The 26,792-nt window shown below is 41.6% G+C and overlaps 1 protein-coding gene across 1 annotated transcript; it reads left to right on the forward strand.

Moving 5' to 3' along the window:
- Positions 1-1,920: 1,920 nt before the first annotated feature.
- LOC310856556 (uncharacterized protein) lies at positions 1,921-26,078 on the forward strand (the record flags this gene model as incomplete). Its single annotated transcript, XM_083762027.1, has 5 exons — positions 1,921-2,062; positions 10,017-10,194; positions 10,405-10,818; positions 24,495-24,648; positions 26,009-26,078. The coding sequence occupies exons 2-5, from the start codon at positions 10,077-10,079 to the stop codon at positions 26,076-26,078; spliced, it is 756 nt and encodes a 251-aa protein (XP_083618153.1). The 5' UTR covers positions 1,921-2,062; positions 10,017-10,076.
- Positions 26,079-26,792: the final 714 nt, after the last annotated feature.

The raw sequence follows: 26,792 nt of genomic DNA on the forward strand, positions 1-26,792 counted from the left end.
GCCCCTCACTTCACACAAGTGTGATTTTTGTTGGAATCAGTGTTTGACTGATCTGTTGCTGTTTTACATTCATGTCTAATAAACTATTCAATCAATCCTGTCAATAGAGGCCTCCATTCTCCTGATCTTTTGTTTTTCTCCTCATGTTAAATCCTTAAAGGACAACTTTGGTTGTTTTTCAACTAAGGTTCATGTTTTAGGTTATTAAAAAAAGTAAAAGTTGATTGTTATATATTTTGTATTTGCTGCTTTCTTTCATTTTAACAATTTTAGCTATTTTTGGCAAGGGCAGGGAAATTCGAACAAGTTGGTGAATTTGTTTTAACAAATTGTACAGCGATTTCTTAATTATTGTTTTCTATAGTCCTACTAGACCCCAGGAAATTACATCTGGCCACAAAAGATCAAGGGATCTATTTAATGTGAAGAGGGAGGTGACAAACTGACATTTTGGAAAACAGTGAATTTTATTCCAAATACTTCACAGATTCACAGTTATTGAAATGTTGGCCCATGTCCGAATATAAACAGCTTCAATGTAGTATTTTTATTTAAAAATATCGGCTAATACCAATATTGCATTTTAAGGCCAACATCGACCCATACCAATTTGATAAAATATTGTCCATCCCTAGATAAAATACTTTGGAAGTTTTGAAAAACAACTCCCAGATTTATTCAGTCTGTTCCTGGTTGTCACTGGTACTACAACTCCCAGAGTTATTCAGTTAATGAAACATCATGAACATGGACACATTATCAGTGTTGTAAACCAAGACTTGTTTACATCAGGGTCCTCCATTTTCAATTAATCAAAAAATATGTATACTTCTGTACTGCAGGAAGTATACAGAGGACGGAATGGAAAGAGCTGGATTAGCTGGAGTTAGAATAAAGGGGATATTGGTGTAATGTATTCACTATAATACAATTCCTACGATGGATAGGATTATATATTTTTGTATTATTCGCACATTTTAAAACAACACATTTGGAACAACATATTGTAGGGTGAGATTTAGAAAACCCTGTGGGGATTTATAAGGTTAATCTAATTTAACAAAATAAATCATAATACAACAATGGATACTCAGTATAAATTAAAAAGTAAAAATACATATTAGTAGAAATGTAAAGTGTATGTGTAGTTTGTGTGGAAGAGACTGACATTGAATTGTTAGATGTGATTCATCAAATTATTTTAAGTTTATATTTAGTGGGCGTGGTTTTCTGGACCCACTGAAAAAATCGACCATTAATTGTTTTCCCAAAAATATATTTTTAAAATATACTTTTCATTCAAATATTGATATAAAATATTTTAACCCTAGAATCAAGCCTTCCAGGATCATGGTGAATCATGACCATAAGACCTCTGATTCTGTGAATTAAATGTAGTAAATCATATAATTAAATATGCAATATTGTTGTTTGTTTGTTTTCTCAGAATCAGCAGTGTTATGGTTATGTTACTCACCAGGATCCTGGATGGATTGATTCTAGGCTTAGAATAATTTATATCAATATTTTAGTAAATCTCTATGGGAGAGTTTTCAGCTCTATAGCTGTTCCATAGCTGCTCCCCACTGTATTACACTGTATCATGGCTCCCCCTAGTGACCGTTTATGGTACGTGCACCGTGCACGCTCCAGGCTCCAGCAGGGCAGAGTCACAGAGAGAGTTACGACATTGAGGGGGCAGAAAACAGCCTGGTCACGTGGTTCATGTTCTCGCGCGAGCCCATGACTCCAATGCATTCCGTAAACTCCCGGATGTCCCCATTCAATAGAAGTCTATGTAGAAGAGCCGCCATTGGACTGAAGCCCCGTGATGTGAACAGAGTTGTCGTAACTCTGCCTTAAAGAGCTAGTGCTCATGCGCACAGCCCTTGCACAATAACAGTAGTAGGCCTATGTGCGTTGAACGGCTGCGTTCACACACGGCTAGCTGTTAGCCTGTTAGCAGCGTGGTTTAAAAACACAATAATAATAATAGTAAAAGGTTTGAAACGGTTTGAAAACAGTGTGTTTGTTAAGCAAGCTCAACCCTGAAACACAGCAGGTAAGTTGAACTGATTCACCTTATTTTTACTACATTTATCTTTTATATTATTGACTCATCTTTTAACATGGAACAACACGACGAGTATTTCTCTCATATCTGCTGTTAGTTATAAATTAGCCCCGATACATGACTGCCATGATGATTATCATGACAGTCATGACGTAACTGCACCCTGTTTTTTGCACTCGCTACATTTACAAAGAATCCGTATATATAAACATTCGGATTGCAAATATAAAGTACTCACTTTTTATCCCACGGGTGTTAGTTAGTTGCTGCTCCAGCGATTAGAATTGCTGCATCCCGCGTAGCCCTGGAACATGACTGCCATGATAATTATCATGACAGTCATGCAGTAACTTTGCCCTGTTTTTTGCAGTCGCTGCATTTACAAGATTTCCGTATATATAAACATTCAGATTTCAAATATAAAGTACTCACAAAGTGTCCCACGGGTGTTAGTTAGTAGCAGCGCGAGCGATTAGAATTGCTGCGTCCCGCGTTCTTTAATAAAAAGCATTTTTGTCCGAGCTCTCCGGCTACTTTTTTCAAACGGGGTTCGTTTGGGAAATCCACAGTTGCACACCTGGAGCGCACTCGCCTATTAGTCTGTATTGGCAGGGCGGTCAGCGTACCTATATCGAACACACCGAGTGCCACCCTCCTCCCGACCGATAGGGGCGCGTAGTTGAAAGCCAATGGCAAAATAACAGCTCGGATAAAAATGCTTTTTATTAAACAACGCGGGATGCAGCAATTCTAATCGCTGGAGCAGCAACTAACTAACACCCGTGGGACAAATTGTGAGTACTTTATATTTGTAATCCGAATGTTTATATATACGGATTCTTTGTAAATGTAGCGAGCGCAAAAAGCAGGGTGCAGTTACGCCTTGACTCTCGTATGAATACGAGAGTCAAGAACCAGGGCTAGTTATAAATGATCCTAAACAAGCAGTAGTTAATACTATCAGCAGTAATAATATTGTAACCTGTTATAAACAAGCAGTAGTTAATACTAGCAGCAGTAATAATATTGTAACTTGTTATAAACAAGCAGTAATACTAGCAGCAGTAATAATATTGTGACTTGTTATAAACAAGCAATAGTTAATACTAGCAGCAGTACTAATATTGTAACTTATTATAAAAAAGCAGTAGTTAATACTAGCAGCAGTATTGACATTGTAACCTGTTATAAACAAGCAGTAGTTAATACTAGCAGCAGTAATAATATTGTAACTTGTTAAAAACAAGCAGTAGTTAATACTAGCAGCAGTAATAATATTGTAACCTGTTATAAACAAGCAGTAGTTAATACTAGCAGCAGTAATAATATTGTAACTTGTTATAAACAAGCAGTACTTAATACTAGCAGCAGTAATAATATTGTAACCTGTTATAAACAAGCAGTTAATACTATAGCAGCAGTAATAATATTGTAACTTGTTATAAACAAGCAGTAGTTAATACTAGCAGCAGTAATACTATTGTAACTTGTTATAAACAAGCAGTAGTTAATACTAGTAGCAGTAATAATATTGTAACTTGTTTTAAGGCCACCTACGGACGGCTGCAATTCGAAACTGGCCCCCTTTTCCTGTCACTATGGGGTATATCTTGCTAATGTTTTTCAAAATAGTAAAAAATGGCGAATAGACGCCTTAAGAGACGACGTCTCACTGATAAGAAACAGGATGCGCACCCATAGCGGCAGCACAAGAACCGTTCTAACTGCACTCATGTGTAAAAAATGCCCCATCAAACTTTCAGATGCAATTTTTCTCACCCTTGAAATATATAGTCCTTGGTTTTTCTGTTGCGTTTGAACAATAATAGCAATTCAAAACAGTTGTCCTCAAAACCACACCTCCAGTCGCTGTCATAAGAACGGGAGGTGCGCTCATGATCACAGCAGCAGAGCCTATTGTGCATGGCTGCACACGCACCTGCAGCCCATCAAGTATAATGCATGCTTCGACCAGTGATGGTGTCGTGCACGCAGACATCTACGCTCACAACAGTCGCATCTGTGATGCGATGTGAGCTTGTATATCAGCTGTTCTCGGTGCGCAACACTGTTGCGATTTGAAGTATAAATGTCTCCTAGGGAGCACCTCACTAGCCAACTCACAAGAGAAGGATGAATGGACTGAAACCCCAAAACAGGTTTTGAGATCTGTTGGGAATTGATTACATGAAACAGTCACCCGTGCGCCCAGTCCCAATGTTTGTAAACAAATAATTGGTCTATACGTTTAGGGATAAGGGTTAAGGGTGGCGCAAGATGGAGCCCCAGATGTTTTTCCCCTTTTACCTCCTTTTTATGATTATTTCCTGTTTTTGTACATCTCTGATGAATTGAAAAGGGTGGACCCGATTGTAAACAAGTAATGCTTTCTGGTGTCGTCCACAATCAACAGTTTTTGTATGGAGTTCTTGAAATGTACTGTAATTCTGCAAACTGTTAAAGGACCACTTCACCACTTTTCAACCTATCTTCATATAATAGGTCCTCACTAATAATCATGATAAAATGGCACAATTCTTTTCTACTCAGTCTGTGCCTCATAGGAGGGCTGTGGGCAGTTCAGAAACCGTCCTCCAGTGACATCTTCATTGGGCAGATAATTCTTTTAACAGGATTTATTTTTACAAAAATGTTTAGATTTGCATTATCGTGATAACCATAGCTTCCATTTTCGCTTCAATCAATCAGTCTGTTATAAATGTGATCCTAAATAAGCAGTAGTTAATACTAGCAGCAGTAATAATATTGTAACTTGTTGGGGGGGGGGGGGGGGGGGGGGGCAATTTCTTAATTGCTGTTGGTAGGGCGTTCCACATTTAGTGGCATAGGAGCAAAATTAATTTAATCCATTATTGTGCATGCATAGTTAATTATTTCGCTGCTATCTATGTTTATAAATGTAGCTAGGCTAATGGTACCTACTGGTACGCGTATGTTCGTAGACAACCATATATGAATGCTCCGTCTGTATGTTTACCTTTTAGCATTGCTCCGGCTAATATGGAGAGCCTCCGTCCCCACCAGCGATGGGATTTTTAAATCCAGCTCCGTTGAGCCTCCATTATAACATGATTTTTAAAGTGCCGTATCTCCAAAGGTTCGAGAGCTGTCCATGGTGGGATGCCGCGCACCCGGCGGTCGTAATTTTTTTTTTTGTTTGTACCGCACCGCTGAGAAAATGTAGCTGCTTGTACTGCTAGCTAAAGGCTGTGAGCTAATGCGAGTGGTGTTATGGTCCTCACAGAGGCCCCCACCTTCCTGTTTAACCCGGAGGAAACAAGCTCCGTAGAGTGGGAGCAGACAGGCGGCACCTCGGCAGTGTGAGCATGCTAACACTAGATGGCGCTAAAGGATTTAAATAAACCTTTTACGAGGGTCTTCATGGTGTTTTTGTTGACCAGTGAGAGTGAGGAGATCCTGTATAGGAATCTTGTTCTTTGGTGGATTTCTTTTTACATTGGTGGCCATTTTATCACAGGAAAAATTTGCCTCCAGGTTGGAACCTAGGTAGGTAATTTCATCTTTCTGTGTGATAATATTGTCACCCACTCTAACCAAGATGCCATCTGCCTTCTTGAGATTACTATTTGATCCAAAGAGAGTTGATTCAGTTTTTCCCAGGTGTAATGATAGTTTGTTATCAGCGAGCCAGGTGCAGATTCTACTGAGTTCAGAGCTGAGCTGAAGGCCTTTTCAAGCTGCAGGTTACCTTTGACAAGGCATGGGGACTGAGAGTATGTTTTGCACTCCGTCCGTGTGTGTGTCCGTCCGTCCGTCCGTTACCAGCTACTCTCCGACACCGTTAACCCGGTTGATGTCAAACTTTGCATACACACTCCCTGGGGGCCAACGATGAACCTCTGCCCCACATTTTCCAGTGCCACCATGAAGCAGATTTTCAAAATGTTTACCTATAACTGCACCAATCTGCGTGAAACCTTGTATGCACACTCCCTAGACGCCAAGGACAAACCTTTGACCTACATTTTTGACATCTGCCTTTTATAGCGCCACCAGGAGGCCGACTTTTGTAAAACACATTTATTTTATTACTCCTCATTCTGTCTCTAAAAATCTTGCAAATCGTTACACAGTAACTCTACAGTAATGTGCTCAAGTTGGTTCTGTCCGATATTTCATATTCCATTCTAATTGGCTATAATTAGCTTTCACACATTTCACATTTTCTTACTAGGCTGAGGATTATAGCCACAACCTAACCTGGCTTGGTGGAGACCTGTCCCCCGAGGGCCACCTTTTCTAGTTTAATTATTTATCGACTTCTTCTGGTGTGAGTTGACTTGTGACAATGAAGTTGACTTGTTGAGAAGTCGACTTTGGTTACTGTCCTATTATGCACACAACAGTGAAATGTAACCCAAACACAAAACATTGAAATGTAACCCTAACACACACCATTGTAACACATATTAACATGGTATTTGTTTGTTGTTCCTCACCACACTCCTTGAAACTAAAGACAAAACAAAACAAAGAGCATCATTGTTACATGGAATGCTTAAAAATATATACTTAACACACACACACACACACACACACACACACACACACACACACACACACACACACACACACACACACACACACACACTTGTTATGAATCAATCCTGAATTAAAATAGTAATGAATTGAGCAGCCCTACTTAGACTCTCCTCACTGAGGTCAAATAGAGGCTGTTTATGTGATCAAATATGATCTTCCATCCCTACTTATTACAATTTATGCTCACATAAATGGTTGCACTGTACGCCCCCTGCTGCTTGAACTGAGGCAGAACATTAAAAACACATTGGTTACTTTCACCTTATTCACTTTTTACACCATTGTTCCTTGTGTAAACTGAGGTTAAGTGTGATTTCTTCACTAATGCATGAATCCCATAATCTCCACATTCACATGTTGGAAAGTTGGGCTAACACCACTAGTAGTCTGTCAGCCAACAGGCTTCTGTTGTTTAAAGTGGGAAATGTATATATGCTTTTATTTTAGATTTTGTTTTGCCTAAAATATTGTCTATTGTCTACATATATTCATGAGTCGACTTGCTGACCGGCTGACAGTAATGAGCAATAGTTTTTTGTATAGGAGGATATATGTGACCATACCATCAACAACCTATATATGGCAAGGATTCTGAATCAATTCCATCCACAAAAACACTCCTTGGGCTAAAAACGGCAATATCCACTTGTCCAAATGTGCCCAAAATGTGCTGACCTCATCACATTTATGATGACGGCTATGGCCGTTTTTAGCCCAATGAGTGGAAGTTTTTGTGCAAAACTAATGCTTGGAATGGATTCAGAATCATGACAACCCTGAGGATGATGGGGGATCGTCAGAAATCTCCCGGAAGGAAGTCACTGAGGTAGTTAAGCAGCTCCACAGTGGCAAAGCTCCGGGGGTTGATGAGATTCGTCCAGAAATGCTGAAGGCACTGGGTGTTGAGGGGCTGTCTTGGTTGATACGCCTGTGCAACATTGCGTGGAAGTCTGGGGCAGTGCCGAGGGAGTGGCAGACCGGGGTGGTGGTTCCTCTGTTTAAAAAGGGGGATCAGAGGGTGTGTGCCAACTACAGAGGTATCACATTACTCAGCCTCCCTGGGAAAGTCTACGCCAAGGTGCTCGAAAGGAGGGTCCGGCCGATAGTCGAACCTCAGATTCAGGAGGAGCAATGTGGTTTCCGTCCTGGCCGTGGAACAACTGACCAGATCTATACTCTTGCAGGGATCCTGGAGAAGGCCTGGGAGTATGCATATCCGGTCTACATGTGTTTTGTGGATTTGGAGAAGGCATATGACCGGGTCCCCCGGGATGTCCTGTGGGAGGTGCTGCGGGAGTATGGGGTGAGGGGGACCTTATTGAGGTCCATCCAATCTCTGTACACCCAAAGCGAGAGCTGTGTCCGTGTGCTTGGGAGTAAGTCGGATTTGTTTCCGGTGGGGGTTGGCCTTCGCCAGGGCTGCGCTTTGTCACCTATCCTGTTTGTGATTTTCATGGACAGGATATCGAGGCGTAGTCGTGGCGGAGAGGGTATTCGGCTCGGTGACCTAAGGGTTGAATCACTGCTTTTTGCAGATGATGTGGTCCTGATGGCACCATCGTTCCAAGACCTTCAGCTCTCACTGGACCGGTTCGCAGCCGAGTGTACAGCGGCTGGGATGAGGATCAGCGTCTCCAAATCTGAGGCCATGGTTCTCAGCAGGAAACCGGTGGATTGTGCAGTCCGGGTAGGGAATGAGGCATTACCCCAGGTGAAGGAGTTCAAGTATCTCGGGGTCTTGTTCACGAGTGAGGGGAGAACGGAGAAGGAGATCAGCCGGAGAATCAGAGCGGCAGGGGCGGTATTGCAGTCGCTGTACCGCACTGTTGTGACGAAAAGAGAGTTGAGCCAGAAGGCAAAGCTCTCTGTCTACCGAGCAATCTTCGTTCCTACTCTCATCTATGGTCATGAAGTGTGGGTCATGACCGAAAGAATAAGGTCACGAATACAAGCGGCTGAAATGAGTTTTCTTCGACGGGTGGCTGGCATCTCCCTTAGAGATAGGGTTAGAAGTTCAGTCACACGAGAGAGACTCGGAGTAGAACCGCTGCTCCTTCGCCTGGAAAGGAGCCAGCTGAGGTGGTTCGGGCATCTGGTTAGGATGCCACTCGGGCGCCTCCCTAGGGAGGTCCTCGACGCATGTCCCACTGGGAGGAGACCCCGGGGCAGACCAAGGCGCAGTTGGAGGAAATACATCGACTCTCTGGCCTTGGAACATCTCGGAATCCCCCAGGAGGAAGTCACTAATGTTGCTCGGGAGAGGGAAGTCTGGAGTTCTCTGGTGGAGCTGTTGCCCCCGCGACCCGACTACGGATAAGCGGTTGAAGATGGATGGATGGATGGATGGACAACCCCCTAGTTTGACACATCACATGGTACTTAAAACTTAGTCCGCCAGTGCTGTAGATCAACGGCAATTGGTCTTTTATAGTACTTTTGATTGATCAAGTCATAATGCTACTCACGTTATCATCGGGTTGCTCATTGTCGTTTCTTTGCTGCTTGTAAAAATAGTCCAAAGTTGTTGTTTTAGTCCAATCCGCCCAACGTTCAGATCTAAATAGTGATTTCTGATTGCATCGCGCAAGCCATATTACCGCTTGTGGTGAAAACTAAGACATTTTGCTGCTCGTAAAACTTGTTGCTCCTCCTCTCGTTGTATTGGGCTGTGTGGGCCGGAAGTAGTTGGCGCTTATTCACAGATATTGCCTGGCTACCTGCAGTAATTTCACATGGACACCAGGGGGGCGATGAAAGTGTTAACATTATGGTAATTGTTAGGGTCTGGCCAAGCCTCGGGTCGACCCAGTTAGGGTAGGGCAGGGCCGGGGTTTGATTCTCTTTCTTTCAATCGCCTGTATCTCCTATTCCTTGTCCCAGATGGCATTTTTGGTCTAAATAAGTTTTATTCCACGGCCCAGACGCTGTGATGCGCCTCCATTATGTTTTAGCAGCACCTGCGGTAAACATGGAATGATGATCCATCGTCACACACCCTAACATAAGATCATAACTTCCGGTATGGGTTTTTTGCTGTTCAAAATAAGAGTTAAACAGGGAAAAATGCTGGCGTGAATTATATCACAATTTATCAAATGCTGGCGGCCTAAGCGTTAAAGCATAATGAAATGTTGACATCTTGCCGTATATAGGTAATGGTATGGTCACATTATAAAACCTTATAAAATACATTGCTCAATACCGACAGCCGGTCAGCAAGTGGACTCATTAATTGAAGTATTTATAAGTATATAGGCAATACTTTAGGCCAATAAAACACATTTCCCACTCCCCACCCCTGGCTGCCGGACTATAGGTCTCCAGTTATTAAAGTCCTTCCTTATTCACTTGATTTCAGACCGGAGTCCAGACTGCAGGTGAAGACAAACTCTCCAGATTCATAAGAACTACAATACCCATGATGCATCACTCCCAGGTGAAGATTAACTGTCCAGGCTCAGCCAGGGACGTTTCTATTAAACAGGAAGCTGAAGACGTTTCTATTAAACAGGAAGCTGAAGACCAGCCACACCTCAGTAAGTTCCATGTGAAAGAAAATATTGTTCCTGAAGAAACAATGCATTTTGCTAAAATCTTTCAGAACAGTAATAACCTGTAGTTAGTAACGGTTTAGTCAATCTTATCTTGGTAGGTAATAGCTAATTTTGTACATGGAACATGGAAGAAGAATGGATTTACATTTTAGGAATCCAGTGTTGACCATCATGTTATGTTTCTGCTCCTAGACATCCTGCACATGGCTGTGTGTAAAGAGGAGGTTTCTCCTGAACAGGAGAGGAGCCCCAGTCTGCTCCAGGAGGAACCAGAGCCTCCACACATTAAAGAGGAACAGGAGGAGCTTAAACATGAACAGGAGGAACTACTTCAAAGACCAGAGGAACCTGTTGGGTCAACGTTGACATTACTAGCAGTGAAAGATGAAGAAGAAATTGATGATGAAGAAGAAGAACAACAAATATCTTCTCACTGCTCTGAGATTGAAGTTGAACTTGAATCTGACGCTGAAGTCACTGAAGACATTGATGATTTGGAGGAGACCAGTGAAGACAATGATGACGAACGGCGTGACAAGAGTTTCAGTGACTCAGGTTCCATGAAGAAACACCAGCGTGTCCACACTGGAGAAAAACCTTTCCAATGTGAACATTGTGGCAAGAGTTTCAGTAGGCCAGATGAACTGAACAGACACCTGTATGTCCACACTGGAGAAAAACCTTTCCAATGTGAATACTGTGACAAGAGTTTCAGTAGGCCAGATGACCTGAACAGACACCAGTATGTCCACAATGGAGATAAATCTTTCCAATGTAAACATTGTAACAAGAGATTCAAGAGCTCATCTTACCTGAAGGAACATCAGCGTATCCATACTGGAGAAAAACCTTTCCAATGTAAACACTGTGACAAGAGTTACATTCAGTCATCTACCCTGAAAATACACCTTCGTGTCCACACGGGAGAAAAACTTTTCCAATGTGAACACTGCGACAAGAGTTTCAATTGGCCAGATGACCTGAACAGACACCAGTATGTCCACACATGGCACACAGGAGTAAAACCTTTCCAATGTAAACATTGTGACAAGAGTTTTACTGCATTATCTTCCCTGAAAACACACCTCCGGCTCCACACTGGAGAAAAACCTTTCCAATGTGAACACTGTGACAAGAGTTTCATTAGGCTAGATGACCTGAACAGACACCAGTATGTCCACACTGGAGAAAAACGTTTCCACTGTAAACATTGTGACAAGAGTTTTACTGCATCATCTTCCCTAAAAACACACCAGAGTGTCCACACTGGAGAAAATCATTTTAACTGTAAACATTGTGACAAGAGTTTTACAGCATCATCTTCCCTAAAAACACACCAGAGTGTCCACACTGGAGAAAAGCCTTTCCAATGTAAATATTGTGGCAAGATTCTCAGCAATTCAAGTAATTTTAAGAAACACCTTCGTATCCATACTGGAGAAAAACCTTTCCAATGTAAAGATTGTGACAAGAGCTTCATTCGGTCAGATGACTTGAACAGACACCAGTATGTCCACACAGGAGAAAAACCTTTCCAATGTAAACATTGTGACAAGAGTTTTACTGCATCATCTTCCCTGAAAACACACCTTCGTGTCCACACTGGAGAAAAACCTTTCCAATGTAAACAATGTAACAAGACTTTCATTCAGTTATCTAACCTGAATATGCACCTTCGTGTCCACACTGGAGAAAAACCTTTCCAATGTGAACATTGTGGCAAGAGTTTCAGTAGGTCAGATGAACTGAACAGACACCTGTATGTCCACACTGGAGAAAAACCTTTCCAATGTGAATACTGTGACAAGAGTTTCAGTAGGCCAGATGACCTGAACAGACACCAGTATGTCCACACTGGAGAAAAACCTTTCCAATGTAAACATTGTAACAAGAGTTTCAAGAGGTCATCTTACATGAAGGAACACCAGCGTATCCATACTGGAGAAAAACTTTTCCAATGTAAACACTGTGACAAGAGTTACATTCAGTCATCTACCCTGAAAATACACCTTCGTGTCCACACTGGAGAAAAACCTTTCCAATGTGAACACTGTGACAAGAGTTTCAATTGGCCAGATGACCTGAACAGACACCAGTATGTCCACACAGGAGTAAAACCTTTCCAATGTAAACATTGTGACAAGAGTTTTACTGCATTATCTTCCCTGAAAACACACCTCCGGCTCCACACTGGAGAAACACCTTTCCAATGTAAACATTGTGACAGGAGTTTCAAACGGCCACATGACCTGAACAGACACCAGTATGTCCACACTGAAGAAAAACCTTTCCAATGCAAACATTGTGACAAGAGTTTTACTGCATCATCTTCCCTGGAAACACACCTTCGTGTCCACACCATAGGTCCACACTGAAGAAAAACCTTTCCAATGTAAACATTAGGACAAGTGATTCAGTGAGTCACGTTCCCTGAAGACACACCAGCGTGTCCACACTGGAGAAAACACCTTTCCACTGTCAACATTGTGACAATAGTTTCAGTTTTTCAAGTCCCTGAAGTCACACCTTTGTGTCCACAATAAAATAGATGTCCACTTTAAACGGTGTGACCTATGTTTAAATAACTCAGTTCACTTGCTAAGACACCATTTCATTCACACGATGGGGTAAAAAAGAAAAGTGTCCACTATGTGTTCCTGTCTGTCTTGGATTATGGAGACATCATCTATAGACATGCAGCAGCATCCACTCTTAAATCCATAGACTCTGTTTATCACTCATCGACTCGACTCTTCATTACGGGTGATAGCTATGGTACTCACCATTGTATCTTATATAATATAAAAAGGTTGGATGGTCCTCCCTGACAGAGAGACGGAAACTGCATTGGAACCTGTTCTTGTATAAAGCCATGCTTGGAGATTGTCCTAAATCTTTTCTGAAGTACACCCGCACCCGGTCAAGTAGTTTCCCCAAATTCAAGGTACCAAAAGTTAGCTCTGAACTTGCTTTTGGATTCTGTGGCCCTAATACATGGAATGACCTGCAAACGACCTTGAAACTGACCACATTGGTACCCTTAAGTCGTTTTTAAACCTTGGTGAGCATACAGACCCCCACAATATGTAACTATTTTTAGATCGTTTTGAAATTAGTATTTATTTATTTATTTGTAAACCTGTGTAATTCACATGTATATATTTGGTTTTTCTTTTCCTGATCTTCTGATGTATTGTGATGTTTTTTCTACATGATATTGTAGTACTCGACGACACTGAAAATTTGTTTGATTACTCAGTGTAATTTCGAGAATAAACAAAACTTGAATGAATGAAAAACTTGCTCACTGGGAGGATCAAATTAAACAGCTGTATGTTCGTAGGGAGGTCGATAGACAAGGACAATATGGATTATTATACTGCTCCTATATTTCAAAACAAATATGGTAAAATTCTCCTTCTACAGCACGGCCACCCAAGCGTGAAATGCCCTGACTCCTTCCCTCAAAAAATGGATAGCAAGGATGGCTATATTTTAGCTCGCTAGCATTGACGCTATTTATTTAGCATTAACATGGACGCCCAAAACAGGATGTGGGGCCAGCTTATGAAGCATTGAAATAGCCTCGGCAGTCTGAGGTTAGCTGTGCGTCCAGCAGGTGTCAGTATAAGTGTTAAAAAAAAGGCCTGAAAGTCCACCTTTCAGCAGGCCCAATGGAGAGACAATGATCACTTCTCCTTTAAACAGGTGACCACGCCCCCGCCTAACTTTCTCCCACTCTGTACATTTAGTGTCTTATTATTTCCTGTAATGATATATTTAGTTGTTGTTTTTGATTATGTTGATTTTTTGTTGAGGGGTGCTTGCTCCTCCTACTGGGCTTTGTCTTTGTGAGAACACAAACTCGATTTGATTATCCCATAGCGATGATTGATTGGCTGATGTACATATTGAGGATAAAAACAGAAGAAGAAGTGAAGACGTTTAAAGTGATTTGCCGGAATTACATTTGTGATGATTTGATTGGCTGAGCATGGAATGTGATGCATGATGTGAAAAGAGTGCCCCTCACTTCACACAAAGTGTGGTTTTTGTTGTTCTGCTATTATGAATTGATTACATAGGGCCTGCATGGAAACAAGACTGCAGGGACTTTGTTTTTGTGTTCTCCCTTTTGGAATCAGTGTTTGACTGAACTCTGTTGCTGTTTTACATTCATGTATAATAAACTATTCAATCAATCATGTCAATAGAGGCCTCCATTCTCCTGATATTTAGTTTTTCTCCTCATGTTAAAGCTTAAAGGACAACTTTGGGGTTTTTTCAACCAAGGTTCATGTTTTAGGTTATTAGAGAAAGTAAAAGAGTGTTATATATATTTTCCTTTGCTGCTTTATTTTGTTTAAACACTTATAGTGTTTTTGGCAGTTTTTGTCACACAGACAGCACACGTGGTGCACGTGCGTGCGTGTCTGAATGTAAACGTGTTATCTTGAATGTGTATTTGAGCTAATGGTGTAAATGAAGAAGAGTATTAGATTTAGGATTTAGTTTTAGGGTGGCATTCGAACAAGTGGGTAAATGTAATTGTTTTACTAAACTGTACAGCGATTTCTTAATTGTTTTCTATAGTCCTACTATTCAGTTTGCTTTTTATTTTATTCTTATTTTTCTATTCTAAACCAATAGTTTTGATTGTATTCAAATGTCCTTTTATTGTGAATGCATCACCCTTTACATTGCTCTTAACCCATTTAGAACCCCATCTGAAAATATGTTGTTCCAGGGACCCCCCAGGAGCAAAGATTAGAGTTAAAAACTGTTCGCTGTGAAAGAATATATATTCAAAGATTTGCACCACATTTTCAAACAAATTCAAAAATAGCAGATCTACAGTACAAGCTTGTAGCGCGGCACTCAGTGCCACACTACGAGCTTGTAGATCAGGGGTACTCAACTGGCGGACCGCGGTCCACGACCGGACCGCGGACGACCTCTCTGCGGACCCTAGGCAAAAAAAAAAAAAAAGCTCAGGCCAGGCCAGCCACAGTCAATTTCAATTCAATTCAGGCAGTGTTGCTGCAGCACAACTATACATTGTGTGTCTTATGTTAATGGAGGGAAGAAGTTAATAATATAAATAACATCAGATGGTACATTTCTCATGTGAAATTGCTGCAAAGGCCCCCAAAATGTCATTTTTGGATTTGGAGTTCCACTCCGGGCCTGCACTCTGCACCCCATTATTGGTTGGTTGGAAGGGGATCTGATTTGTATAAGCTTGGCTTGACCATACTAAACGGGCATAGAGCCCCGCTCTCCGATGGACGCCGCGCATGGGACCGGACCTCGGTCTTATTCAAAAAAATATTTGTGGACCTTCATAATTTCTAGTTGAGGACCCCTGTTGTAGATCTGCTATTTTTCAATAGCTAAAGTATAACATAATGCTTAAAACACCAAAAGGGGTTTCTGCCCAGATGTTGTGTGTGTAAAGCACACTGCCTTCCTTGTTGAAATGTAGGCCTACAAATAAACATGCTTACTCGAACGGGCAAAGCAGTGCTGTAACTTCATTAACTGTTTAGTAAATCAACTCATTAATCTAAATATTATTATTTGGCAATGAATCAATCAGTATATTTATTCAAGAGTACATTCACCTTTTTTACCATTGGAATGAAAGAAAATCACACCTGTGTTGTCAATTATGTCACCATACATCATCTCATTCTGGCCAATCACAATAGGTATGCTCCTCACTTTTGTCTAATGTTTGTTCTTCCAGGTGGTCCTCAGCTAAATAATGGGGAGTTGGTAACCTTATTAGATTTAAATATTTTACTCTCCATTTTATGCTAAAGACATTTTGAACTGTTAGATTTGATTCATAAATAGTATCTATAAGTTTATATTTAAAAGGATTTAGTTTAATTTTTTTTGATGAGATCACAGTATAGCCATTCCACTGTAATGGCCGCCTATGGTACGTGCACTGTGCACACTTCCAGCAGCAGCAGCAGCAGCGATAGACTGCGCATGTGCACTGTTTGTTGACACTTTATTTAATATACAAAGAAAAGTAAAACATTTGGTTTGGAAACAGTGTCGTCGTTAAGCAGCTCAACTCTGTGTTAAGGTTATTGATAAAAAAACTAATCCAGGGACAAAAGATAATTATTTCACATGTACATTGTTTTCTGATTAACTGAATATGGAGGCCTTTAGGACAGGGGACACAGCAGCTATGAGGGCTGCAGAAAAGGACCTCAACCAACAGCTGAGAGAATCCAGGAGGAAGCATAAAGAGCGTGCAGAGCAGCAACTAGCTAACTCCAACATCAAGAGACTATGGGCACCTGATTCAGCCGTTTCGACCGGAAATCTACCGATAATTCCCAGTAGGTTACTTATTACGCTGATCTTATCCAGCCGATCGGCTCGTTTGGAGCCTACTGGCTGCGATTGGCGTTGATGACACGTTAACCGATCTTATCGGTCTAGTCAGGTCTACTGGACTTACTGGGAGTGTACTGAAAACGACAAGCCTCCTCATACCCTCCGCTAAACTTAACCGCAAGCATGTCGCAGCGCGGTCCTAATATTAACGCATGTTCGCCAACCTGAATCCTGTCGTTTTCTTTTTTCAGTGGGCAGAGCATGCCCATACTCGTCGAAAACAATCGTACTGATCCTAAGTGATCACTGCGGTCTTGTCTATTGATAACAGTCGAGTCGGTTGGTCATCTTTGAGCAGGCCACCATTGGACAGGCTAAGAAAATTGTGTCTGACCCCTCCCGAGTATCGGCTAATGCCATCACATCAGGTAGGAGGTACGAGGTCCATGCGTGCAAGTAAAATAGGTACAAGCATTCCTTTGTCCTTCTGTCAATCACACTCCTTAACAGAGTCCTTGCAGAGGGCAGACAGGGTAGGGGTCGAAGGTTATGAGGTGATGTTGCACTAGGTATGTTGGTGTGTGGTTTTTTTATGTTGTATGGGTCACTGTGCCTTTGTTGTCTTGTATTGTGTATTGTTTTATATTGTATCATATTGTATCTGTATCTGTATGCTGCAGGGCGGGTCCTTGGGGTCCAAGACAAATTTCTCCCTTGGGAGACAAAATAAAGAAACCTTGAACCTTGAGGACCATATCGTCGTGTTTTTTATGGTTTTATCCTGTAGCAGTATGTAGAATATGTAGCCATTATATAGGCCTATCATGTGAATACAGTTTACAATCGATCAATGTTGTAAATAAAATGCATTTATAAGTCCTATAAGAGGATGTGAAACCAATGTGTGAGAGTGAACTATTTACAGAACAGAAGTCCCATGAAAGAGTTTAAAACATCTAGAAAAGGATCAACGGAGAAAAATATCAGTGGATCTGTGATCTGCTCGTTAGGTCTTGTTGATCCAATCGGTATACAATACAATAAAGAATACACAGAAACATAATTTGTGTTGTATATTTTCATTTCAATACTTTGTGTTGTTTTAATGTGCAAATTAATAGTTTTAGTTTACTTTTATTCTGAAGAACTCTGCCACCGGAAGTCTTATCTTAGCTGACTCGACACTGGTGATTGGACCCTCCCGCAGAGAGAGGTGGTATGGTGAACTTGGTGACCCGAAGAAATATGTGACCGTCTTGTGGACTTGACATAATAAATAACTCACACGGTGATCTTTAAATACGAGCCTGCCTAAATACCGCTAGGTTGAACTCTGCTAATAAACAAACCGCAGTGATTTACGTTCGGACACTGACGTCACGTGACGTCTAGAGCAGTGTTTCCCAACCTTTTTTGTCCCAGGGTACACTTTTCATAGCCTAAAAATCTCGGGGAACACCTAGGGGGGGGGGGGGGTGTATATAATATACATATATATTAAATATATATATATTATAGTAAAAGTAAATATATATGTAAAAGTAATATAATAAAATAAAAACACACATGACAGCACTCATCAAATAACGAGAATGAAAAGGACAGAGACAGTGCCTCAGTTTCAAAAAAATTGCTCATATGCAATGTGAAATGCCACCTAATCCTTTTCCTTGTCTTTATTATGGGCCAACTTGTGAAAGCTGCATGCTTTTATTGTGCAGGGTCTCAGTTCTCACAGCCTGCTTATTTTCACGTGCTGAAAATAGCTGATCGACAAGCTCACAACGCGTTTCGTCCGCAACGCGTTGTGAGCTTGTAGATCAGCCATTTTCAGCATGCAAGCATAACATGTGTACGACGAAGAATAAATCACTGCGCTTCTGTGGAGGGAGGGAGATATATTTTGTTGGCCGAACGAGGCGATCATGTTTGGACATCTATGGACAGCTATTTTGGACAGCTATTTTTCGTGGCACATTATGTTTAATCACAACAACGTCACGTTTACTTTACGTGTTTGGGTCGGGACTACGAGAATCTAAATGTTTGGGCTAGGTCGGGACATGTAGGACTGTATGTGTTTGCTGTCTACGTGCATGTGGCTGCGCTCTGGGCGCTCCAGTCTTTCTGGAGGGAGCGAAATGTAGCCTCTTCTGCATGCATCTAACTCTAAGCATTAACATTTCAATGGCCGAGGGTCGTTAGTCTATTGTTCCGTGTTGATGTTATCGCACGTCTAATGGACGTGTGACAACAACGACGCAACTATAAGAAGCCTTCGGGGGAGAGTTAGTGTTCCGCCTGATTTGACAGAAAGTAACACTATAACTTAATTTCGGTCAAATTACGCGGAGCACTTGGACACATCAAACGGAGCACCAAAGCTCCGCGACACACAGGTTGGGAAACACTGGTCTAGAGACGATGGTCACACATTTCAGCAGGTCACCAATGTCACCGTGATGTCACCGCCATGCTGGACTGACCGAGTGGCTTTGGAATTCAGCTCTAAGAGACGGTGTTCCAGAAGCTTCATTGAAATCTACACTTTTCAGGTACAAAATGAGTATTGATGCTCCTGAATGGTTGAACACTATGGCCCCTTTTCCACTAGCAAGGTGGAACCAGAACTTTCCAGAACCTGAACCTATTTTTTTAGTTCTGGGTTTGTTTCCACAGCGCACAGTACGGCACGGTTTCAGACCAGGTTCGGCCCTGCTTTTGAGGTAGTACTAACACTGAGTTCTGGGAACCTATGGGCGGGGCCAGCAACGCTGCTGCTCTCGATTGGTTGCTTAAAGAAAGCAAAAAGAATAATTAATCTGGCTGAATATTGTGCACCAACAAATACACTATTTATAAATAACAACAAACTGAAACTTGAAGACCTAGTCAATCTCAACACAGCTACAATAATGTATAAGATCTACAATAAGCTACTTCCAACCTGCATGCAGGATCTGTTCAAACCCAGGGAGAGTAGATACGAACTCAGAGGAACTGGAATATTCAAAAAAAAACATACATAAAAGAGAGATGTCTATCTGCCATTGGGGTGAATCTGTGGAACGAACTCAATACAGAACTAAAAGAGAGCAACTCCATAAGAACATTTAAAAAATCATATAAAGCTATGATAATTGACAAATATATAAAATCACTTTAATATATACAATATGCATAGGCAGTAGATATTACAAAATTATATAAAAATAAATAATATATATATATATATATAAAATAAATTATTTGAAGTAACCACTTCAAACATAAATATACAAACACATATGCAGTAAAAGTAAACGAGAATAAAAATATACACTATATTTGAAGCAACCACTTCAAATATAAAAGTACGCTCTAAAAAAGCTAAATCTATGGGCGTAACTAGTATAAGGCATTTAAGCTAAATATGAATTTTCTGTTCATCATTGGTATACAAGAAGCACATCACTACAGAGAATCAGTTTTTTCCCATTGCTATTGTTCCTGTTTTTTTTTTTTTCTATTCCTTTTTTCCCTTTCTTCTATTATTTTAATCATTAAAAAGGTGGGCATAATAAGCTTCGCGGCTTCAGCCCAAACCTTTTCAGTCAAACTGTAATTCTGAAACCCCCATTCTGAAATGTACTGTACTGTAAATGACTGAGATAAATAAACTAACTAACTAACTAACTAGCTGAGGTGACAGCACTGTGACACTGAGCGAGGAGAAGCGCACACAACACCGCGCATTTTAAACTCCTGTGCAACACAGCGGACACGGTTACACACCGGCACTCCGAAGCACACCCATTTCGACAACCCTCCATTCCGACGCCCCCCCATTCCGACGTAACACACAACCCCGCCCCCCAACCATCCAATACGTACATAACAGCAGAATGCTATAAGAGCAGTGTGATATTTCCTTCCCGAATGTGTAGGCTATATTTCTATCCTTTTTTTAAATACAAATAAACGTATACATGATGTAGGGGAGAGCCGCCAAGGATGTAACACTTGGCACGTTTCATTTTCTTACTCAGAGATCCGTTTATCTACACATGTTATATTTTCAGGCAACGGGCCTACACATGTCTGCTACCATAAACCAGTTCAAGTTATTTTTTTGATAAAACAGGTCGGGAGTTATTAAACCGAGCGTGGACGCTGTTCCAGTTACATTTGCTGCGCATATCGGATTAATTGTAACGGCATGCATGATAAATGTAACTAACAACGCTAAAAAATTTAACATATCGTTTTCAGCTTAAAGCAATTATATTTCATTGAAGCAACTCCTTAGCATTGTTTTCATACCATTGATGTGATAAGAAAATGTATCAAACATAAGGGAAATATTAAATAGTATCGGGTGTACCAGTTTGGGCGTTTGAGTCAGTTCAATGGGAAAATACATTGATTAAACAAACGTTTGATTGATTGAGTTGTACAATGTTATACAACCCTAAACTAATTTTAGAATACATTCAGTAATGAAGACAGCTGACTGAACATATAATATTGGCCAATATGTCAAATATGTAAATATTACATATAGGCCTAATGGTATTGAATGGAAAGTGGACCATTTGTAACATGTTACAAATGGCCCACTTTTGCAAGTTTTCTTTGCCGTTGCTTACAGACCAGAATTAGAGATGCTCCGATCAGGTTTTTTGGGGCCGATCACCGATCACCGATCACTGGAAACAGTATAGGCCGATACCGATATTGCCGATACCGATCACAGCGTCGTGAAATCCATATTTTTTTCCATTGTGTAGCATATATACTTACTGTATTTTCTACTGTACTCTTCTTACACATCATTGACATTGTAAGTATAAAAATTAGGAGATGAGAAAGTTTTTTTGCAAGCTGAGGCAACGTGCAATATTTCACTCTAGACTCTCTTAGAGACAACTTGGAGGTTACAGAGTAAACTGTAGACTCAAAATGCAGTGGTTCCCAAAGTGGGGTCCGTGGACCCCCAGGGGTCCTTGAGGGAGTTCCAGGGGGTCCCCAGCTAAAAGGATAGTTTGGAACCAAATGGACCCGTTTGGGTTAACACTTAACATTGATTTTACAATATGAATTGGGGTCTCAGAGATAGAAGTGGCATGAAATGGGGGTTCGTAGTCAAACTGGGGGTCCTTGAAATTAAACTGGTGGAGAAATTTGAGAATCACTGCTACAATCTTCTTATGGGGGTCCCTGGCATATCTTTTCAAATGGGGGTCCGTGGGCTGATCAGTGTCAATTTGGGGGTCCTTGACGTGAAAAGGTTTGGGAACCACTGTCTTAGAGACAACTTGGAGAGTAAACTGTAGCTTTCTTCTTTCATCAAATACAAAAATATAATAATAATAAATACCGTACATGTTCAGTGCACGGACACAGACAACTGAACATTTCACTGTACAGACTAAAATAAAAAGCAGGCTGCTAGTGTTAGCACTTGTATACTGTATAGGCTCGCTGATCGTTAGTTTAGTGCTTAGATTAGCGTGTAATCTAAGCACTGATTGAACTTCATCTCCGCCTTTAATCTAATTAATTTTTTTATTGACAACGTGAACGAACCCCGACACCAGCGCTGCAAAAATAGACAGATCTACAAGCTCTCAACGCGTAGCGAACTGCGCAGGCAGGACGCGCGATGCCTTGAGAGCCTTGAGATCAGCAGCAGCATGGAGCCGCCGGCACTCCCAGCCTCCAACGGCGCGGGGAGGCAAGACTTCTGCGGGGAGGAGGAGACTTGGCCACTGGGCAGGCTAGGCTACATGTTGCTGTGGTAGCCACAGCAACATGTAGCCTGCCCAGTGGTTGTGATGTTAGCTTCAAGCTAACAAGCATCTGCTTGTCCGTTCCAACTTCACTTCATCTCCACCTGTAACTTATGAGTGCAGTACTTTCATCCGACGGAGCATTGGTCCGAACGACAACCTACCTCCTCCCTCACCCTAACCCTAACCTCCCCCGGGGCAGACACCTAAACCTAACCGCAACCCAATCCCGACCCGCAGCGCACCTCGGAGCATTGCTCCGTCGGATGATAGTATGCCTCCCGTAACTTATTTCTTATTTTTTCCCTGGCTGCGCAGCTGCGCTACAAACAGACGGATCTACAAGCTCTCAACAGCGACCGGAGCTGCAAAAACAGGCGCCCCCTTAAAGGAGACTTGCCACTGTCCCACTGTCTGTTTTGATCGGGCATTTTGATCGGCAATTTTGATTTATTTTGAGAATCCGATCCGATCCGATACAGGCATGATCGGCCGATCATGATCGGTGGCCGATCGATCGGCGCATCTCTAACCAGAATGAATTTGAATTCCTTCTAAACACGATGCAAACTAATGAAGAACATAAGCATGAAGACATCCATGTGGATTTTTATTCACCAACACCAAAGCATTTTTTTAGCACACATATACTCCAGGTGTAAACTTTTAAGCTTTTTGAGAAAAGTCAGTTTTTCGCCAATAACTCCCCGTAGGATGAAGGTAAACATTTCAAACTTCCTGGGCACGTAGAGTACGTTGCTGTACACATACTGACGCGATGGCATCATGGTGGCATTGACCAATCAAGAGATAACTTTCATGTTACAACCATGAAGCGTGGCGGCTCTCTCCTACATCTGTCTCGCCTGTTATTCTTGCTTTGTCTGCCATCTGGAATAGAGAGATTGCATTTTTTTCGGAACCAGTGGGGAATGTAATTATGTAAAGGAAGGCTGCCTTGCGCACAGCGCGCGCGCGCGCGAGCGAGAGAGAGAGAGAGAGAGAGAGAGAGAGACAGAGAGAGAGAGAGAGAGAGAGAGAGAAGCTGAATAACATCAGGTGCAATTAAAAGTCTGCGGCTAGATGGTTGGGTTGGCATTGGCATTGGGTTGGCATTGGATTATTATTATTCCGGGAAAGTGCCTTCTTCTATGATTGATACTTTGATAGGACAGCCCACTTAATTTCATATATTCCCACTGTAGGCTGCATGTCAACTTTATCTTTGAACAGTGTAGGCTCTATCGTTTAATGTTGTCTCATACACAATTAAAAAATCTGAATTGGCTGTAATTATTTGCTTCTTAGCAAAACTGAACTTGTATGCATAATTACATGCTGGACATATCTGTTGCGTGTGTGACTGTGTCTGTGTCTCTCTTCTTGTGCCCACGTGACCACGTCATTGCAACATAGGTATAGTCAATTTGACTTGCGCACCAGAAGGGAAACGGAGAAAAGGATGACCAAAGACGGTGAAAAGTGGAAGCGCTCTGTGTGCCACAAGACACAAAGTGGATGGAACAGCCTAACAGGTGTGTACACTGCAGTGTACAGTGTGTGCGTGTGCGTGCGTGTGTGTGTCTCTCAGCACCGCATATACAAATGCTTTCATTATGAGCTGTAGCTTTTGGTTGCATTTGAATAAAACCAAAATTGATATGTTATACACATCAAGTGTCAGTAGAAAATAATATGAACATTAACTTTCCCGTTCCACTTTGGACATTACCCGATGTCAGCCCCTCTCTCCATATCGTTCAATAAAGGCATATAAAAAACGACGGCACCATAAAGCATTACACTTGTTTACAATAGTTAATTGTTACATTACAGACACCAATTTGTCATTTTGTAAACAAAAGGGCAGAGCCATGGGCTGTCCTTTTATAAGGAGGGGGAGGGACTAGGACAAGTGGGTGGTCTTAAAGGAGGAGGCGGAGGGACTGGATTAGGTGGGTGGTGCTACGGTTAAACTCACGCATACCTAATGAACTGGTGGGTGTGTCCACATAAAACCATAATTTTAACAAATCCTACTGTACACTTTTTTGAAAAAATTATACCTCATATACACCTAAATACACCTGATGATCATGTTCAAGTGTGGAAAAAAATCACGGGACTCTATCTTTAATCCGGCTCTGGCAGCAGCACAGCACCACATCCCTCCCTTCCATGCCGTGAAGAGCAGGCTGGAGAGACGGCGGGCAGGCCTGATGCCTCCCATCCCGCAAAACCTGCAGGAGGTCGCCGTGAACGGCGAGTGGGCCCAGACCTGGGGAGGGGACGAGTTCCTCACAAGGCACAACCTCGAGCACGGGTTGCTCGTGTTCGGGACAGATGACAATGTGTCCCTCTCCCACATAATTAATTTAAATAATGTAATATTTTCAATGCTTGAAAAGGTGCTGTGGTCAAAATTTTGAATAAGGGGTATCCACATAATATATACTAACTTCTATCAGTAGTTCCATGGATAAAATGATCATTTTATTTTAGATCTACATGGACGGGACATTCAGGACCTGCCCACGGCCCTATTATCAGTTTGTGACCATCCACGGCCTATACCTGGGCCGGGTGGTCCCACTGATTTTCACTCTGATGAGGAGCTGCGGAGCTGCCACAAACACAGGTGACTGGTTGCTTTTTCCACCTCTGCCAGAGCCTCTGGCGTAAAATCCAGGAACTTGGATTGGCAGGTGAGTGATGGTTTATTATTTTTGTCTTTAATACAAACATATTACTATTGATTGTTGAGTGCTCATGAAATTAGTAGTAGATCGATTTTAGTAAGTTAACTTACTTCTTCACTCAACTTTTGCAGGTCCATACAGGGGAGACAGGCGCCTGAAAAAGTGGCTCAGGAAGGCGATGGCCACAGGCTACCTACCCGCAAACCACCTGAGGCGCGCCTTCAGAACGTTCTGCACCAGCTCGTTCGCTACCCTGCAATACGTGGCTTCATTGATTACATGGAAGCCACGTATGTAGGGGAGCAAGCGTTGTTCCCGCCGAGGATCTGTAGCGTATATCTCCGTCGAGGTGACAACCGCAGCAACAACACGGTGGAGGGTGTTAAAAATCACAAAAAATCACTCACTCAACTTTTATTTCTTTTTTACATTATTATTATTATTATTATTATTATTATTATTATTATTATGCTATTAATATTATTATTATATTTGTTCATTGTTTTTATTTATTTTATTGTTTTCTCATTCCAAATGTGTTGTATAGGCCGATTTGCTTCAATATCACTAAGCAAGCTAATGCAATGTCAATGGGCAATGTGCTATGTGTGCTGCATGTATCCTGTAGTTCTTAATTCTTATTATGATTGTTTTAGGTTGGCATCACAGATGGAACGCGCGGGTTGACAGGCGCCACCCTTCCATCTGGGTCTTCATTCGCCAGGAATTGGCCTATATTTTAGCTTAATTGGTCATGCGTTCACCTAACATGGGTTTTATTTAATAGTTGTTTTAAACCTTTTAAATAACCTTTTACATGGGGTTTGCACTGTTATTTATGTTTTTTATTGTGTATTGTGGAGCACCCCCAACAATTTTTTTCACAATGCGTGTACTTCTGTGTGACAATAAACATAGTAGCCTACTAATGACTAATATTAATTATCTAATGATTTTCTCCAACAGGATTCGGAGGCTCGTTTGCCAGTTCCGCCATGGACCACGAACCCTGGAGCAGTACTGGGATGCGGTGTAGCACTGCGTCCACAATTTTTTGTAGATCTGCTCTGGGTGAGTTTACAAATTAATGTATGTATTTAATTTGGAAATGTAGTCCATGCACGTTGCATTCCACTAGCCTGGTTAATAAACCAGACTAATATCGCACGGACCGCGCGATATTGGTCTGGGGAGGCTCAGCTTGGATTTAATTTCCAGGGGGGGCGGGTTGAAACATTTTCTCTTTGACGCAATTGGTCAGAGCTACTGTCAGTCAAAGGTCTCAAGCATTGAAAGTCACTGTACCAAAGCCCGCCCATATTGCATACCATGTCCCGATTGGCCGCCCCATTTCTCTGGTGTAGGAAATGGGCGTACAATTGAGCCTCTCCAGACCGTAATCCGCCGGCAGGCAAATTTATTTTTGCCAACGGCTGATTCGGTCTGGTTTATTAACCAGGCTAGCATTCCACAGTGTGCCCGTGGAGAAAAAAAAAAGTTATGTTCTTTGCTTATACATTTCGACACTAAAATACGTTTGCACTTTGGGACTCAATTAATGTTTGATTACGCAAAGTTTGATCACTCTCACACATGGTTCATCTCTGCAGAATAGCCATAGCCTATAGTTAATTGCCTGTCTCAAGCCATTTTATACAGTAACTTGACTCTGCCATATTGCGGCACTTTAGTTTATGGTGTCGTCCACATGCAGTTAACAGTTTTGTATTTAGTTGTGCTTCATGAAATG

The sequence above is a fragment of the Protomyctophum parallelum genome, assembly GCF_964188405.1.
Source record: "Protomyctophum parallelum genome assembly, chromosome: 3".
NCBI classification, from domain to species: Eukaryota; Metazoa; Chordata; class Actinopteri; order Myctophiformes; family Myctophidae; genus Protomyctophum; species Protomyctophum parallelum.